At 50.2% G+C, this 16,671-nt stretch overlaps 1 protein-coding gene across 1 annotated transcript; it reads right to left on the bottom strand.

Moving 5' to 3' along the window:
* Nucleotides 1–2,763: 2,763 nt before the first annotated feature.
* Nucleotides 2,764–13,524, bottom strand: LOC101061159 (CD81 antigen). Its single transcript, XM_011620012.2, has 8 exons — nt 13,332–13,524; nt 8,247–8,361; nt 5,313–5,410; nt 5,123–5,197; nt 4,862–4,981; nt 4,686–4,784; nt 4,402–4,485; nt 2,764–4,168 (listed from the first exon to the last, which is right to left on the bottom strand). The coding sequence occupies exons 1-8, from the start codon at nt 13,395–13,397 to the stop codon at nt 4,106–4,108; spliced, it is 720 nt and encodes a 239-aa protein (XP_011618314.1). The 5' UTR covers nt 13,398–13,524; the 3' UTR covers nt 2,764–4,105.
* Nucleotides 13,525–16,671: the final 3,147 nt, after the last annotated feature.

Here is a 16,671-nt window from a genome sequence, read left to right as displayed (position 1 = left end):
TCTATATGTTAGGTAACATTCAAAAATGTTTTGACCAAACCTAAATGATGATGAGGAAGATAAGGAGGGAGGAAGTTAGGGAGAGTGGAAGGGAGGGAGGGAAGGAGAGAAGGAGGGAGGGAAGGAGAGAGGGAGGGAGGGAAGGAGAGAGGGAGGGAGGGAGGGAAGGAGAGAGGGAAGGAGGGAGGGAAGGAGAGAGGGAGGGAGGGTGGAGTCGGGGTCAGCTGGCTGAGCTGGAGCCACATGTTTCACAACAGGAACCGCAGCGTTCCATCATCACAAATGCCTCCATCACGGCTGTGAGCACAAATTCCTGACAAACACACACGACCTCAGCAGGAACGACATCCCAGCACCTCCACTGGGAGCGATGAAGATGAGGATGAAGATGAAGATGAAGATGTTGCTGGGGAGAGAAATTGCCCCAGTCTGGTACGATCAGCCCACAGCTCTGCTTTCACCTACATTTGCAGGGTGAAAACAACAAAGGAGGGACGCTTGTTCCTGTTGGGCCGGTGGTATTTAAGCCCCCAGGAATGTGGAAATAACCTCATCGAGATAAATCCTCCGGGGGGATCTGGGAGCCAAGTCTGGGGGTGAGGAGCAGCACACTGTGAGGAGCAGAGAGGCTCGGGGAGGGATTAGAGCCCGTCCCAGTAACACTCCAGCAAGACTTCACACCAGGCTAATATCAGGAGGAATGTGAGGGCTGTTTTTAGTAACAGCACGCACGCACACACACGCACACACACACACACACACGCACGCACACACACACACACACACGCACGCACACACACACATACACACACACAATATTACTTCTACGTGTAAACTCAGCATCGATGGTAAAGGGTCACACAGGCTTCTACTGAAGGTGCAGACAGATTCTCCATTTTCAGTCTATATAACAACAACAATAATGATGATGATGATAATAATAATAATAATAATAAGAGCCTGTGTAGGTGTGTTGCCAGCTCATCTGGAGACAAAAGTGAAACTGAAACCCTGAAAGTCGTTAACCTGCTGACTGGTTTGTTTCTGTATGACTGACTGGTAAATTTACTGGAACACAGAGACGCAACATTTTTGAGATAAAAAGAGTCATCCGGGCGTGAGAAGCTTCTCTTTGACCCAGAACAACACCAAAATCATTTGTGAATAAGATTTCCTGACGTGAAAAACATCCAAATTGACCTTTGTGGGTGTTCTTCCCTCATTTATGACGTGGGAACCGACCAGACGACCACATGACTGTGAACCTGCTTTAAATTAGTGTCTCCAAGCCACAGTTAGCAAAGATGCCTGCTAGCTAACAGGCTCCGAAATCATTCCAACCACAGCTGAGCTGCACCAAATCCTGTTTTCAATTTCAGGAGATAAAGAAATGAGGTTTCTGGAGCTCTGATAGTGTTCATGATTCTCCTGCAGCATGAACTCAGCAGACTGGAAACAGCTGAATATAAAAGTGCAGCTTTCGCTTTAGTTACATGCCAGTTAGCATCAATGTCCCTGCAATTAGAAAAGGAACAGACAACGACCAGTTGTGTGTGTGTGTGTGTGGGGGGGGGGCATAAAACACAAAGGTGGTCCGAAGCTAATTCAGCACTGATGTCACCTCTATTTTCCACCAGTTAGGAAAAGAACATTGAGACGTGGTTTCATCCAGGCAACAATCCTCCCTTCAGTTACCTCCTCACCCCCTCCAGGAGGGAACGGGGGGCAGCTGGGCAACATTTATTGCCATTAGGAGGAGGAAATTATCAACATTAACCACGACCACGAAGGCTGATTCCCCCAGTTCAAACATCATTGAAGCACGCAGAGATGCCTTCAGCTACAATATTGTGATATTAAAAATACTAACGGAGGCAAATGATCCAAAAATCCACCTTAAAATGGATCTACTACTATTTTGTTTGGCTTTAAGGTTCCAGACCAGCAGGGGAGGGAGAGACTCACTACTGCCCCCTGTTGGCTCCAGCAAGAAACAACTGCATTAGAATGGAAGGAAGTGTGACATCAGCTCGACCCTTTATTCATATTTATATTCAAATACACAAACGGGCGCCGACGTTTGGTGGCAGTGATGTCACACCTGGGGAAGGAAAAGGCTTTAAAATGTGGGACGACAACGGCCTGAGTGAAATTACACATTTATTTCAGAGTAATATTCTGATTTTGTTGAGAGACCCGAGACGGAAATATGACACCCAGCTAAAAATGACAGTTCTTCTTTCAGGCTGGCAGGTAAGAATCTGCATGTGTGTGCATGTGCTGCTTTTATCTGGAGGGGAAGGGGGGGGGGGGGGGGGCTCAGTGGGGCAGCAGCGGCGCCACAGAACGACCCAAACAGCTTCAATAGTGCTTCTTTTCATTGCTTTCTTTTCCCTGCAGAGCTCCGCCCGCCCCCCCTGACCTCAGCCTGCTGAAAGGTCAAAGGTTGGTGTCGCCCGGCATGTGGGGAACCACCAGGAGACAGGCCAGTACGCGAGGTTTGGGGGGCAAGAACCCAGGATCAGGACCACAATCTGCCCCTTTGTGGCAGGAGGAAGAGGAGGAGCATTAAATGGCCACGTGCATGTGCCTGGCCCCTCTGAGGTGGCCTGGGGGCCCCCCCAATTGATGCTATTAACGGGCCCAGCGTCTCCCCAGCCCTGGATCCAGCCAAGCATCTGAGGGACCTCACATGTCCTGATGTCACACTGGTTCATACTCATCTTTCCACACGGTAACCCGATAAAAAAGACAGCCGAGAACTTTACTTGTAAAATACATTTAATCCCTTTATATCTGGGCAAACCAAAGTGTATGAGAGCAGAGAGGGCTTGAGACGTTGGTGGCAGCAGCGTAAACAGAGCTGTCAGAGAAGCAGCCAGGCCTCCTCAACAGGCCAGATGTTGGACTTGATGGTCTCCAAGGTTGAACCTGCTCTCAGCCAACGCTGCCACCAAGTCCTCCGCCCCTCCTGTCCAGTACCAGGCAAAGACGTGGTAACAATATCACCCCACAGACAGCCTGATGCTCACTAATGCATCAGGGCTGTAAACATCAGCAGAGATGTGACTGTTTCAGGATGAGCAGGCAGGAAGTGTTAGTGGTTAGTTCATGGTACATGATGAAGGTTCTGCCATGTTCTGCACAGGAACACCACCAGCTTCAGGCTAATGCTGCTGCTAACACGAGCGGCGAGGAAGAGGAGGCCGAGGAGGCCGAGGAGACGCGGCATCGTACACAGATGAGTCGGGACAGGAGCAGCAGAAAAGGCACGACACATTTAAAACACTCGACGGGGGATCTTCAGGATCTGCCCGCGGCATCAAGGAGCAGATCCCACGGAGGATCCACGGAAGTCCGATCAACTGGCAAAAACACCGAATCCGTTTGGACAAAACCGGGTTTTCGGAGATGAGATGATGGAGACGTTTGAGATGCTGAACAAACAAGCTGGGAGGGTCCAACTCACAAACTTCTGGTGGCCCAAACTTTGGTTCCAATAACAACAATGGATAATTCTGCTTAAATCATCATTTCCTGCAGGCGTCAGCCACATAAAAGACACTGGTGTGTGTGTGTGTGTGTGTGTGAGACATGCTGAGACTGGTGTTACAGTGTTGCTCGTGTGCGCCACCATCTGGTTAGTCTAGACTAAAGAAGCAGAGAGTGCAGGAAGAACACAGGAGAAGTACCTACTGTAATACAATATCCATGCTCAGGCAGTCATAAAGCACAGTTTATATATATATTTATATACAGTTTATACATAAAACTATGGGAAATAATCCAGATGGAGTTTAGAAGCAGGGAAGCGAAAACACAAGGAGATGATCACTAATGATGAGAGCGCCTGAACACGTGAGGGTTGCTCATATGACAGTGCCAAAAAAACCAATATCTACATATCAAGTTAACACAACACTGGTTAAATATGCCAACAAAAAATGCACTAAAAGTGGGATTGAGATGCTCAAACTGAGAATACTTTACATCAACTTCTCAAAGAGCTGACTACATCCAGCAAGCGATACAGGGCAGCGTTCCTGCTGAGGAACCCAGGAGGATCCAGGATCCAGCTCCTCCTTCAGGGCAGCAGTCGGGACCTCTAGTAGACCGGGCTGCTGCGGATCCCGCAGCACAGCACCATGCTGAAGATCATCTCAAAGATCTGCGACACAAAGCAAAAGTGTTGCTGTGGATGTGAAACCTTCAGTCTTCTTCTGTGGAAGCTGCTCCAGATTCCATCCTGTGGAGTTTCACCACAGCTGGACGTTGAAAATGAGACAGAGATCTGGAGGAAATGCTGGTCAAGTCCAGGTCAAAGCGGTCTGACTTCGCATTCAACCACCTGACAGAGCAGACTGAGGTGAAAGGTCTGAGGGTTACAGAAGAAGGTCTCACCATGATCACAGCAACCACCAGAGCAGCGATCCCAATCACATAGATCTTATCTGAGAACAATTCCTGGATCCTGGCGTGGCAGCTCTGGAGAAGAAACGAAAGGTCCATGTGAATTAAGGCGTTCCTGACTGCTAACATGCGTCCCAGGTTCATCCTGGTGTCTTTGCCCCCCCGACTTTGGTCACAGCGAGATGCTAAATGTGAAAGTGTCCTGGCACATGAACCTGGGAGCCCTTCACACGCCTGTCCCAGCTCTAAAGCGATCCCAAACATTCCAAACTTACAACGATGGTTCCAGAGGTGGGGCAGAGGTCGGTCACGCCCAGCTTATCTGTGATGTGCGTCAGGAAGTTGGTCCCCTGGCCTTTACCGCAGCAGTTGAGCTGGAAGACAGTCACACCTCAGGGTTCTCCTCAAAGGACGCCCTGAAGGTCGTGGCATTGCGTAACTGTGCACGTACCACTTCGTGGAAGACCTTGAGCACCAACGCCGCAGCCTTTGGCTTGTCTGGTTCTTGGAGACTTGTGACCATGGCCTTGTTGTAGATGGAGTCGTAGTAGTTGATCATATCGCCGGACACCTGAAGCAGCAGCAACACACGTCCTGAGCTCCTGGAGCTCCTTAAAGTCTAGTTCCTGCCTAAAATTCCACCCCGTGCGGGCTAGAACCACATCAGCAAATATACCCGACAGCACTCTGGCTGGAGACGGGTTCTACTCACAGTCTCTTTGTTCATGAAGCCCCAGATTCCAGCTGCGACCCCACAGGCAAACAGGATGACCAGGCAGCCGAAGAACTGCGGGACAGGACGGAAAGAAACGATAAGAGGGTCCAACAGATATCACTGGGCATCACTTGAGTAAGGAGTGATGGGAGGCTCCACAAGGGAGGCTCCCTTAGCTGTGACTCACAGTTCCCAACAGACACTGGGACTCTTGAATGGCACCATAGCATCCAAGGAAACCAACAAACATCATCACTGCACCGACACCAATCAGGATGTGGACATCTGGACACACAGACGGCAGGATTTGATGACAACATCCTCGTCATGGGGATAACACACACACACACACACACACACGGTTCACAACATTTTGCACATTCACGAAAACCAAAACCAACTCTTGCAGATTGAATGCATGCAGGTGTAATGCGGCCCGCTGGCCAGCAGGCGGCCCGCTCTCGCTTTTCTGGCAGAAAGTGACTCATCGTCCAGAAATGCCCACAGGAAGTTGTTTGGACTTTTTCCTTCACAACTGATTGCTTCATGATTCCACTGATTTTCCTCTCCAGAGTGGTTCCTCAGCCCCTTTCTCCTTCTGCTCAGCCTCTCCTTGCTAACGTCTTCATGCTGCTCGCAGCTGCTGCCTCTAAAACCGCGTGGAAGCAAACTTTGCATGAAAATAATAAGTAATAATAAGTATACGTAGATGCAGCTCCCCCATACGTGCACATCTATAATGCATTTCAGTGGTGCAACTGCTGTAGAAAGAGTGATTTAACAGGAGAGGAGGGTTGTGTTCAGCTCCCCCATAAGTGCAGCACGCATGATTGGATGCTGGACCACTAATGAATCTGGTCCCAGCACCCCCACCACTTTACTCCCAGCCAAGCCTCCCTCTCCCTTCCCCCATGTAATTTAGAAATTGATATCTTGGAAACCGACCAAATGCACCCTCACTCTCTTGCATTGTCCCCCCCCCCACCCTCCAGACAGCTCCCCCTCCCTCTCTTGCCAGCCCCACACCTTCTGTCCGTCTACGTAATGCATCTGAAATTTATACTCACACTAATTCCATTTACTTAAAATGTCTTTTCCTGTCTGTCTTCATTTAATCTGCTCAGGGCTCCATAAAACTCTGGCTGCACCCAGCGTTCCCGCCCGGAGCGGGAGAGTCACATGACCCTTGTCGATCGTGTTGGGACGCAACCTTCACGGCGCAGCGTGAACATTCCCCGTATGACCACAGGGAGCACCAGACCAGGAGCAGCATCACTGAGGGGTTCTCCTGATACACACCAGGAGACTCACACGCCTCCAAAAGTACCGGAGCAGAGAGGGAAATTCCTTTATTTCTGGCTGCGGACTGAAAACAACTGGGATGAAACCAAAAGAGGAATGACGCTGCCTCCTCCTGTTGTTTGCTTTGGGGGGGGGGCTCTTCAGCACCTACAATCACCCTCTGAAGGGCTTGAGTCTGGAGATGGACCCTCCAGGCCTCCCTTGTTGTTTCTGTTGCTTTGCCAGTATGTTGTGGGTCCAGAACGGTGGTCCTGGCTGTGGCTCTGACTGATCTTCCATCTTCTCCTAGCCTCCACCCACAGGCTCTGATGGTGCGTCTCACTATCAACACAGGAGGGTCCTGCCATCAGCTGGCGTCCCATCCAGTGGTGGACCCGCCCTCACCCTCATGCAGCCGGGACGGGCTCCAGTACCCTCCCCGTGACCCCGGAGGGGATAAAGCCATCAAGAGAAAGAAGGGACACTGTCAACACAGTCTGCATTCATTCACCCGTTGGAACAACGGATGGGACCGGGCACACCTGAGCAGCACCATACACCTGTCAGTCACATGGTCCAACACACAGACAGTTCTCAGCCTCCAGCTAAAATGAAGGGCTCGGCCTCCCTGTCCCGGTGGCCTTGGAGGGTGCTGGAGACGCTTCCTGAAGCTCTGCGGAACCTTTGGTGACACGTCTTATAGGGATGAAACATGCCCTTAGTGGTTGCTGAGTCACTGTCAGAGCATTTCGGCCCCTGTAAAACACGGCGAGTCGGCGTTTCTGCTGTCACGTTTGACTCTTGCTCGTGGAGAAGAGCCCCCCAATAGTGTGAAAAGAGTCCTGAGGAAACAGCTGGAAGCCTGGTGGAGAACGTCTCCTAAGGGGTCGGGCCAGGGCCGGAGAAGAGGGAGTGGAGGGGGGCACTTGCAAACCTCCACCCTGAGAAGGTTCTGGCAGCAGGGGTGGAAGAAAAGAGGAGGAGGGGCAGACAGAGATGGTGGGGGGGTGGAAAATAGGGGGGAGAGAGACAGTGAAGACTAACCACAACCAGATGGGAAAGTTAAGCAACAGTGGAAAGAGTTGGTTGAGGGAGAGAAAAGGTTCCACAGAGGGAAAGAAGGGAAGGAGGGAGGGAGGAGGGACCAACACAAATGGGTTTCCTTCTTCTGGGAATGAGGGGGGGGGGGCTGATGTAGTACTGAAGATGCAGTTGTGAGGCTGCCAGCAAGTATGAATGGAGGACATCAGACTGAGCCAGAGCTTCACCTTTCCACAAAAGGAAATGACCCTAAACACACCCAGACACCTGTGGATGTGGATGTGAGGCACCTGTGGATGTCTGCCGGTGGTCCAGACCTGAACCCACTGAAAGATCTCTAGAAAGACCCGAAGGCCTCCGTCCGTCCAGGGTCCCCGTCCAACCAGGCGGAGCCAGGCCAGCCTGAGGATTTGAGCCAGGATCAAATGGTCTACAGCATCTACAACGTGTCACCTTCTATCGTTTAAGTGACGACCTACTGGGACTCATCCAGAAGGTCCTGAATAGTTAATGAGGACAGCAGAACCATCAATGACCAGATGGTTGTGCTGTGGAACTGTGCCGCTCTAATAAAATGAAGATCACATACATAATTAACGACCTTAGGTTTAGGTCTCTAATTGACAGAGAGCCGGTCCTCATTATGGACAGGTCCAGGTCCTCCGATCATTCTGAGACATCAAGGCTGTCTGGTTACTGTCCGGTTAAGACCCAAATCCATCAGAATGAGGTCAAACTGATGAAGAACCTTCGGTGATTTGCAGGTGCGTGAGTGTGAGGGCGAGTGGCAGATACGTACTGATGTAGAAGGTGTTGGGGGCTTGAGCTCCATCAAACTCAAGCTGAAGTAGGTTGCTGGTCTTGGGGTCGTGTCTCAGCCAGAGGGCCACACCCAGGATCAGACCTCCTGCCAGCTGCAACACACAAGGCCAAACATCAGCTTCACCTCCACTTAGAACATCTGCTGAATGAGATCGAACCCCAAGAGTTTTAAAAATGGAAGAACGTCTGATGGACATGTTGGGAGTCAACACCCAAGTTAAGGTCTGACTGAAGGGTCTCTGTTTTAGTCCCATCGGCCATTTTTCTTGAGGAAAACCCTGAACACACAGAACACAAAACACAGAAGGAACAGAACCCATAGAACACAAAACACAGAAGGAACAGAACCCATAGAACACAGAGAGAACAGAAGGAACAGAACCCATAGAACACAGAACACAGAAGGAACAGAACCCATAGAACACAGAACACAGAAGGAACAGAACCCATAGAACACAGAACACAGAAGGAACAGAACCCATAGAACACAGAGAGAACAGAAGGAACAGAACCCATAGAACACAAAACACAGAAGGAACAGAACCCATAGAACACAGAACACAGAAGGAACAGAACCCATAGAACACAAAACACAGAAGGAACAGAACCCATAGAACACAGAGAGAACAGAAGGAACAGAACCCATAGAACACAGAACACAGAAGGAACAGAACCCATAGAACACAGAACACAGAAGGAACAGAACCCATAGAACACAGAGAGAACAGAAGGAACAGAACCCATAGAACACAGAACACAGAAGGAACAGAACCCATAGAACACAGAGAGAACAGAAGGAACAGAACCCATAGAACACAGAACACAGAAGGAACAGAACCCATAGAACACAGAACACAGAAGGAACAGAACCCATAGAACACAGAGAGAACAGAAGGAACAGAACCCATAGAACACAAAACACAGAAGGAACAGAACCCATAGAACACAGAACACAGAAGGAACAGAACCCATAGAACACAGAACACAGAAGGAACAGAACCCATAGAACACAGAACACAGAAGGAACAGAACACAGCTGCAGGAAGAGCAGCTGCACCTTCAGCAACCAGATCAACATCATAACTGACAAAAGCACTCACTCACTCCCTTCCTCCCTCCCTCCCTCGCTCACTCCCTCTCACTCACTCACTCCCTCGCTCACTCACTCACCCACTCCCTCTCTCACTCACTCACTCCCTCCCTCCCTCGCTCACTCCCTCTCTCACTCACTCCCTCTCTCACTCACTCACCCACTCCCTCTCTCACTCACTCCCTCCCTCAGTCAGTCACTCACTCACTCTCTCACTCACTCACCCACTCCCTCTCTCACTCACTCACTCACTCCCTCCCTCAGTCAGTCACTCACTCCCTCCCTCAGTCACTCACTCACTCTCTCACCCACTCCCTTCCTCCCTCCCTCCCTCAGTCACTCCCTCCCTCACTCCTTCCCTCCCCCCCCTCGCTCGCTCACTCCCTCCCCCCCCCCCCCTCACTCACTCACTCCCTCACTCCCTCCCTCCCTCACTCACTCCCTCCCTCCCTCCCTCCCTCACTCACTCACTCACTCCTGGACTTTGGTTCATAAAAACAGGGGTTTTTAATCGCAGGTCACAGAATTAGTGTCTCTTGTTAATTAGAGCAGCGACCACATTTATCAATAGTGATGCTCTAACAATCATCTGATGAGAATCTAATATCTCAAACTCTTGAACTCTTTCATATTCATTAAGTCTGATTAGTTGATCATCAATACAAAATAAACCAAATCTAGTTTTGGGGGGAGTCATGCAGAACCCAGAAGGAAGGAAATTGAAAGTAATTCACTTCTACAAATATTATTGAAATGAAAGGGAACTGAAAGAAAACAAGAGATCAAAAGAGAGAATCACTGTGGTTGGTTCCATCTCTCAGGAGGCCACCAAGCTTGCATCACACCTGCAGGTCTCAGGTGCTGGAGGAGCAGCAGGAAGCTGGTTTTTTCACACCGCCATGCGGCTCTGCACCACCGAAACCATCAACGTTGCCTCTGGGCAGCAGCTGGAGCCGGAGCGGAGCCGGAGCAGAGCCGGAGCGGAGCGCCACATTTGACCCTCGGGGACCGCTATGAGCCAGCACGTGCGGCGATAGGACGCAGCTTTTCTCATGATCTTGTCAGTTCGGAGAGGAAGAGGTTGGCTGGAGGAGTTCAGGCATTGTTCAGGACAGTTATTCATGGCCCGGGACCCTCTGAGCGGCCCGATGATGAACTTTGCTCATTAATATGCGGCCACTCGCTGGCTAACCCTCCGGAGCGTCTCCTGCTCCCAGCTAGCTGCACCACCGACGTCCTCCGTGTCCTTCCCTGTTGCCAGGGATTAATGAGCAACACAGACACCTCACTTGCTAACATGAATTCATTTTCAAAGAAAAGCTTTGAGACAAATTCTTCCGGAATTTCTCCTTCAATTAGCAGCCTGATCACTGGAGCCGTAAATCTGACACACTAGCCAAATACCGTCTGTTACCATCCTTCCAGATCAGCCATAAATTCCATCCATCTCCTCTAAATTAACACTTGGACCTTGTTCAACCTGCGCTGAGCTTGGAAACTTTGCAAAAGGGCCAAAATTCAAAAGCAGGGAACAACAACAGGGCTGACCACGGCCTCGCTGGCGTTGTTTTCCTCTCCGTGTCTCCGCACAGGTAAAGGTGTGAGGATGACGTATGCGAGGGGGGACAAGAACAGCCCCCCCAGCGGGGGGTCAGACCCGCCAGTAGCTGCGTTTTCCTGTGTCGATGCGCTAATTTTTGGTTTGAACGCAGCACAATAGACAGGAAGTGATGTGTTGATGTTAAAGCTGATTGGTGTTGCTCGACCTGAGCTAGCTTTATCCAGTGTATGAACGTTAGCTGTGCTCCCTCGTTGAGCAACCTCATTCAGATTAGAAAACACAGAAGTGTAGGGAGGCTTGTGGTTGGATTTTCCCTTTAGTCACACAAAGAACGTTTCTTGGGGCTCGAGATAAAAAAAACCCCATTTGGTTTCTGTTTTACTTCTGGAGAAACACAAGTGAAAGAGTTGTGAGATCACCAGTACCCCAGGCAGCTTTTCCCTCAGGTTCTATTGCTGCCTGTCACATAAACTATGGGGGTTGTAGAATGCGGGGCAGCGAGCGCGGGGGGTGGGGTGTCGTCTGCTGTTCCCATAAGACTCTTCTGGAAATTGACTTCCCTGCCCCCATCCTGATAGTCTCTTAACCCTCCGAGGGCCCAGCGTGATTTATAGAAACAGGAGGTCTCCCAGCGAGCCAAGGGCGACCTCGCAGCAGACCCTTACACACCCTGCAACACCCTGGGACACATTAGGACACAAATGAAGGTTTTGTCCTCAAAGGAGAAGGAAAAGTGGCCAAGTGTATCGATCTGACCAAGCTTTGATGGCTGGAGGACTGTTTCAGTCCGCTCCCAGTCTGCCGTGGTCAGAATCTGGTCCGTGAAGGGAACTGTGGTGGACTGGGGTCAAGGCTCAGCCCTGGACAAAGGCTGACCCAGGTCATGGGATCTACCAGACGAGCTACTTTAGCTAAAACTGATGATGCCGGTTCTGATAAACACGGAATAAACTGCACAGTCCCTCACAACTTGTTGCGTACGGTGCCGCATGGCTGCAGACCGGAGGGGGTTCGCATGCACCAGTCATGTCCACCAGTCATGTCCACCAGTCATGTCCACCAGTCATGTCCACCAGGCTGTCCACTGCTGAAAGTGCCAACAATGGACACGTGAGCATCAGAACTGGACCATGGTGTCCTGTGGGAAGAAGCCCGAGGAGGCAGTGTGATGCGTCGGGCAACTGGGGTCCGTCCTGCCCCCCAGATGGACGTTGTTGAAGACCACGTTCACCCTTTGAGGGGGACAATGGTCCCTGATGGCCTCTTTCAGCTAGGTCATACCTCCTGCTCAGGAATGGTTAAAGCAGCACAACAAGAGGATTTAGGTGTTAATGTGGTCCCCAATCAGCAGATCTCAGACCTGAGGAGCATCTGTGGGATGTGCTGGACATCTTCTGGAGGCAGGAAGCTCCAGAAGGAACAGGAAACAAATTACTAAAACATTAATTAACTAATTAATAAAAAGCATGGGAAGAGTAAAGAAGATGAATGATGTAATCCTGGAATAAAGATACAAAACCAGCGACAGAATTGTCACCGTAACTTTGACGTTTTCCTTTTTATTGAGTATAAACCAGCCACATTTTGTCTGTAGAGCGAGGGAGGAGCAGAATGAAGCATTTTAACGGGTTCTCGGTTCTGTCTACTGCCGCATCCTGCTCGGAGCAGCTGGAGAACGTCCCTTTTTGTCTGAATAAAGACCTGAATTTTCATTTTTGGTAAAAGTTTCTATCTTTATCAGCAGTGGCTCTACAGGTTTTTTTTATGTGTTGCTTCCAAATGTGTCACAAATGTTTCTGAGTCAACACAGAACCCCTCACACGGACCCAGTTGATTCCTTCAAAAGCACCTAATTCTCCAAATGGAAACCACCATGAGCACCCCCAACACCCACCCGCCCACCCCGAGACAAGCTGGGTGGAGGATGTCATCCAAACAAAGGCAGTCCCCCAACGGTGAGTCCAGCACCCCGGACCCCGCAAATATCCCCAACTATGAAGCTCTCCGTCTGCTGCCTGCGCCTCCATTTCTCTGTTGGTCACCTTCAACTGTTGCCATGTACCCAGCAGCTACAATTGCTTAATTCAGTGCACGTCCGTGCACGTCCGTTTAACGTCCGTTAAAACCTGTTCCGTCGTTGATCAGTCGGTTTCGTTATTGTCGAACGGAGTTACGCAATCCCGTCACCACACGCGCCTTTTTAAAGGCACCGAAATGTGTCCTAAATTCGCGGGTTGGACCTAAAACGTATGTGAACGGTTCTAAATGAGATGTAGCCTTTAAAAAAATGGGATCTGTGGCCTGGATATTGGTCATTTAGTCCGTGAGCATTAACAGACACGGGCGCAGAGGAGGCGGGCTGCGTCTCAAAGTCAACGCGCAACGTGGAAAAACGGATTTGCAAATCTTACCCAGAAGATGAAATCGAAGACGAAAAGCAGATATTTGATGCATTTAGTGCAGCCTTCGACTCCCATGATGAACGGCTTTGGCGCGGAGCGTGGAGGACGGGAACAGCGGGAACAACGGGAGCGAGAGCGACGAAATAACGGAGCAGAGAGGACTGAGGGCTGGCTACAGCTCAGAGACAACACCCAGCTCCTCCTCCTCCTCCTCCTCCTCCTCCTCCTGCTGCTGTAGTCTGAACACCCTAAGCTCAACTCTGTCCCCAACAATAGCACATCCGCCTCATGCACTAAGATGTCGCATCAGGAGCGTGCTCGTGGTGAGATATTGCCCGCGATGGTTTTGAGGGTGATTAAAAAAAAACCCAGCGCGGGTAATATCTCACCACGAGCACGCTCCTGATGCGACATCTTAGTGCATGAGGCATTTCCCACCGCGCAGAGAAAACGCAAGATAAAATTCGATTTAACAGAGTAGGAAGTAAACACAAAAACAAGGAAACACCAAAACAAGGAAACACAACACAATCTCCAGCAGAGGCAAGACTGGAGGAAGAAAAAAGAAGGTGGCCGAGATGAAGAACAAAGGGAAAAGGTCTGACAAGTTGCTGGCAGAACAACAACAACAACAACAAGACAGTCGGCAGCCCTCGATCATGGACCATCATCCTTTGCTCCGAAACTGTGAACAGTATATGGCTCCTAGGCTCTGGCGAGACACTCACTCAAGGGTCAAAGTGTTGGCCACAAAGATTGACGTCGGACACCAAAGGAGATCAGGGGTTTCGGAATGTTCTCCTTCTACACTATGTATTTTAGGACCCCCGCCAAGGCTACTTCCATGTGGGTTCTCTGGGTGGCGAGCCGCCGCCATTACCAGCAGCGAGGTTTATCTATGTGCTGGGGGTGAGTGGGCTATTTTGTCTCCAGGTGTCCGTGAAAAGACAGAGCTCATCGCTAAGTCTGGAGATAGCGGTGAGCTCCATTTCCTGTCCTGTTCCTCCTGTCAAACATCCATTGGCCAGGTGGTTTTCACACTCTCGCCACCATTATTGACTCCAAGGCCGATGGGAGGATTATGGAAGAGGAAGTAGCTCGATGGCTTGGAATTGCCAATTGTTTGGAATCCCTCGTTCCCTTCCCTTACCCAGTCTCTGCTAATGCCCTCGATGGACACCTGTTGGGTAGTGAGTCTCATCACTCTGCATGCTCATGTCCGGTTCACACCTCGAGACATTACAGTTCCTGCTTCGCCCTTTCCCTCGTCTTTCCTTGATTTTGGAGTTCCCTTGTAACCTGGACTCTATCACTGCAGCCATTCCGTCATGGGGGTTGTCATGTCAACGGGTCTGTCGCATAAACCAGGAGATGGAGACGGCTCTTCATTGCCTTGTTTTGAGGAATCCTTCCTTATGGTCGGAGCACTTGCCGTGCGGAGTACGCCCCAGTTTCCTCATGTGCTCTGCAACAGGATTGTTCCCTTTCCAGTGCTCCTCTGCTTACCAACCACTAATTTCCACGGCCCTTGGGAAGGAGGCAGCCTGTCCTTCCGCACAACCCTTCATCCGTAGGTGCAGGCAAACATGGTCCCAAGCCCGTACCACCCTCCTACGTTAGGCAACCTCTGCTAACAGTCATTGAACCACAGCACCTCCTTGCTAGGCGGGCCAACGAGTATGGCTATCCATGCCGGACATTCCCCATCGAGTTGAGTCACAGAAGTTTGTGCTTAAGTCCGTTCCCAATAGAGAGGGTGATAAACCCTGTGGCGGTGAGGTTAGATGTAATCGGGGAAGAGGATGGCAATATTTGATGGATTGGGAGGGTTGTGGACCAGAAGAAAGATCCTCGGCCCCTGTTCGTCACAGCTTGGATTGAGCTCTTTTTGCAGACTTCGATGGCACCTCGAGCAGGTCCCAGGGAGACCTTAATTAGATGGAGCCAGCATGTCGACTTTTCCGTGTCCTACAGAGGCTGGCGGTTCTATGGGGGAAGTTTTGTCGGTGTTATTCTTCGCCTTGTTTTCCTGGTTTTGACCCTGCCTCCTCTTGTCCTGCCAGTCCTGCTCCTGCCCTGGTAACCTGCTTCATCTGACCAAGTCTTTGCCTGCTTCCTGTCTCTTCCTGTTTGCCTGAGTTCTCTTCATCCTGGAGCAAGTTCTTTTCTGAAGATTATTGACCTGTAGGATACTTTTCTGAAACTGTTGATTAATAAAATCTGCTCACTGGCAAAGTTCTCCTCTGTGGTTTCTGTGTTGCATCTGGGTCCAGCTTCAGCCCGGGACAAGAACAGATCGATGTTTCGATTTCACGTGTTTCAGGATAGAAAATACAGACAAACATCGACAGTATCTGAAGCAAAAGCCTGTTTGACTGCTTTTCTGCTGGATTTTTCGAGTGACCGGCTTCGATCCTTGACACAAATTGTTTATTCAATTAATCTTGCTCCTCCTGGGACATTAAAAAAAACACAAATAAAAACGTTGATTGGAATGAAAGAGGCTCGGGAGCCGCGGGTGAGCCAGGTCTGGTCTATACTTCCATTCTCACCTGTGGTCATAAATGTTGGGAAGTGATCGAAAGGACAAGATCGCAGATACAAGCGGTCAAAATGAGTTTCCTCTGCAGGGTGGTTTTGGCTCCCTTAGAGATGTGGTGAGAGGTCAGGAGCTGGGCATAGAGCTGCTGCTGGTCCAGGCGCCTGTTCCAGATGTCCCCTCCTTAGTTTGGTGTTCCAGGCATGTCCCACTGGAAGGAGGCCCCAAGGAAGACCCAGATCCTGGAGAGCTGTTTTCTCTCAGCTGGCCTAGGAGCACCTTCGAATCCTCCCAGAAGAGCTGTAAGACGTGTCCGGGTTAAGGGAAGTCTGAACATCTCTGCTTGGTCTGCTGCCTCCTCAATGCGGCCCCGGATAAAGAGGATGAAGACGAGCCAAGACAGCAAATAAAAACCCGAAGCGCTCTTTGTGCGTTTGAGATGTTGTCTGTGTAGTAACTGCGGCTGCCCAGCAGGGGACCGTTTCGGGTCCTCGCAGGCATCTAAAAGTGGACCACAAACTTGGCTCAGAGGGCTTCACAAGCACAGCAGCTCCCTTCACCTCCTGTGAAGTGTTCATGGAGGTCGTCATCACCACCGACATGCAGAAAGTGCGTCTTTAATGACGAAAACACAAACGTCACTCAACCGTGTCACATCTTTAAGGAGCAGACTCGAGCGCCACCACCACTAGTACTGTTATCAGTAATTTAATGATGGTATAATTATCTATGCAAAGTTCAGGTCTGGAACTGTTCAGAAATGCAATGTTGAACATTTAAAGAGACAGTTTGTTCACTTAATACTTGGAA

This window comes from Takifugu rubripes, chromosome 13, assembly GCF_901000725.2.
Source record: "Takifugu rubripes chromosome 13, fTakRub1.2, whole genome shotgun sequence".
NCBI classification, from domain to species: Eukaryota; Metazoa; Chordata; class Actinopteri; order Tetraodontiformes; family Tetraodontidae; genus Takifugu; species Takifugu rubripes.
This window is presented reverse-complemented; position numbering and strand designations above follow the sequence as displayed.

Coding starts and splice junctions, on each gene's coding strand:
- LOC101061159 (XM_011620012.2), bottom strand. CDS start 13,397: ATGGGAGTCGAAGGCTGCACTAAATGCATCAAATATCTGCTTTTCGTC. Junction 5,411..8,246: donor CCCCAACACCTTCTACATCA/GTACGTATCTGC, acceptor CTGTGTGTCCAG/ATGTCCACATCCTGATTGGT. Junction 4,982..5,122: donor GCTTCATGAACAAAGAGACT/GTGAGTAGAACC, acceptor CTGCTGCTTCAG/GTGTCCGGCGATATGATCAA.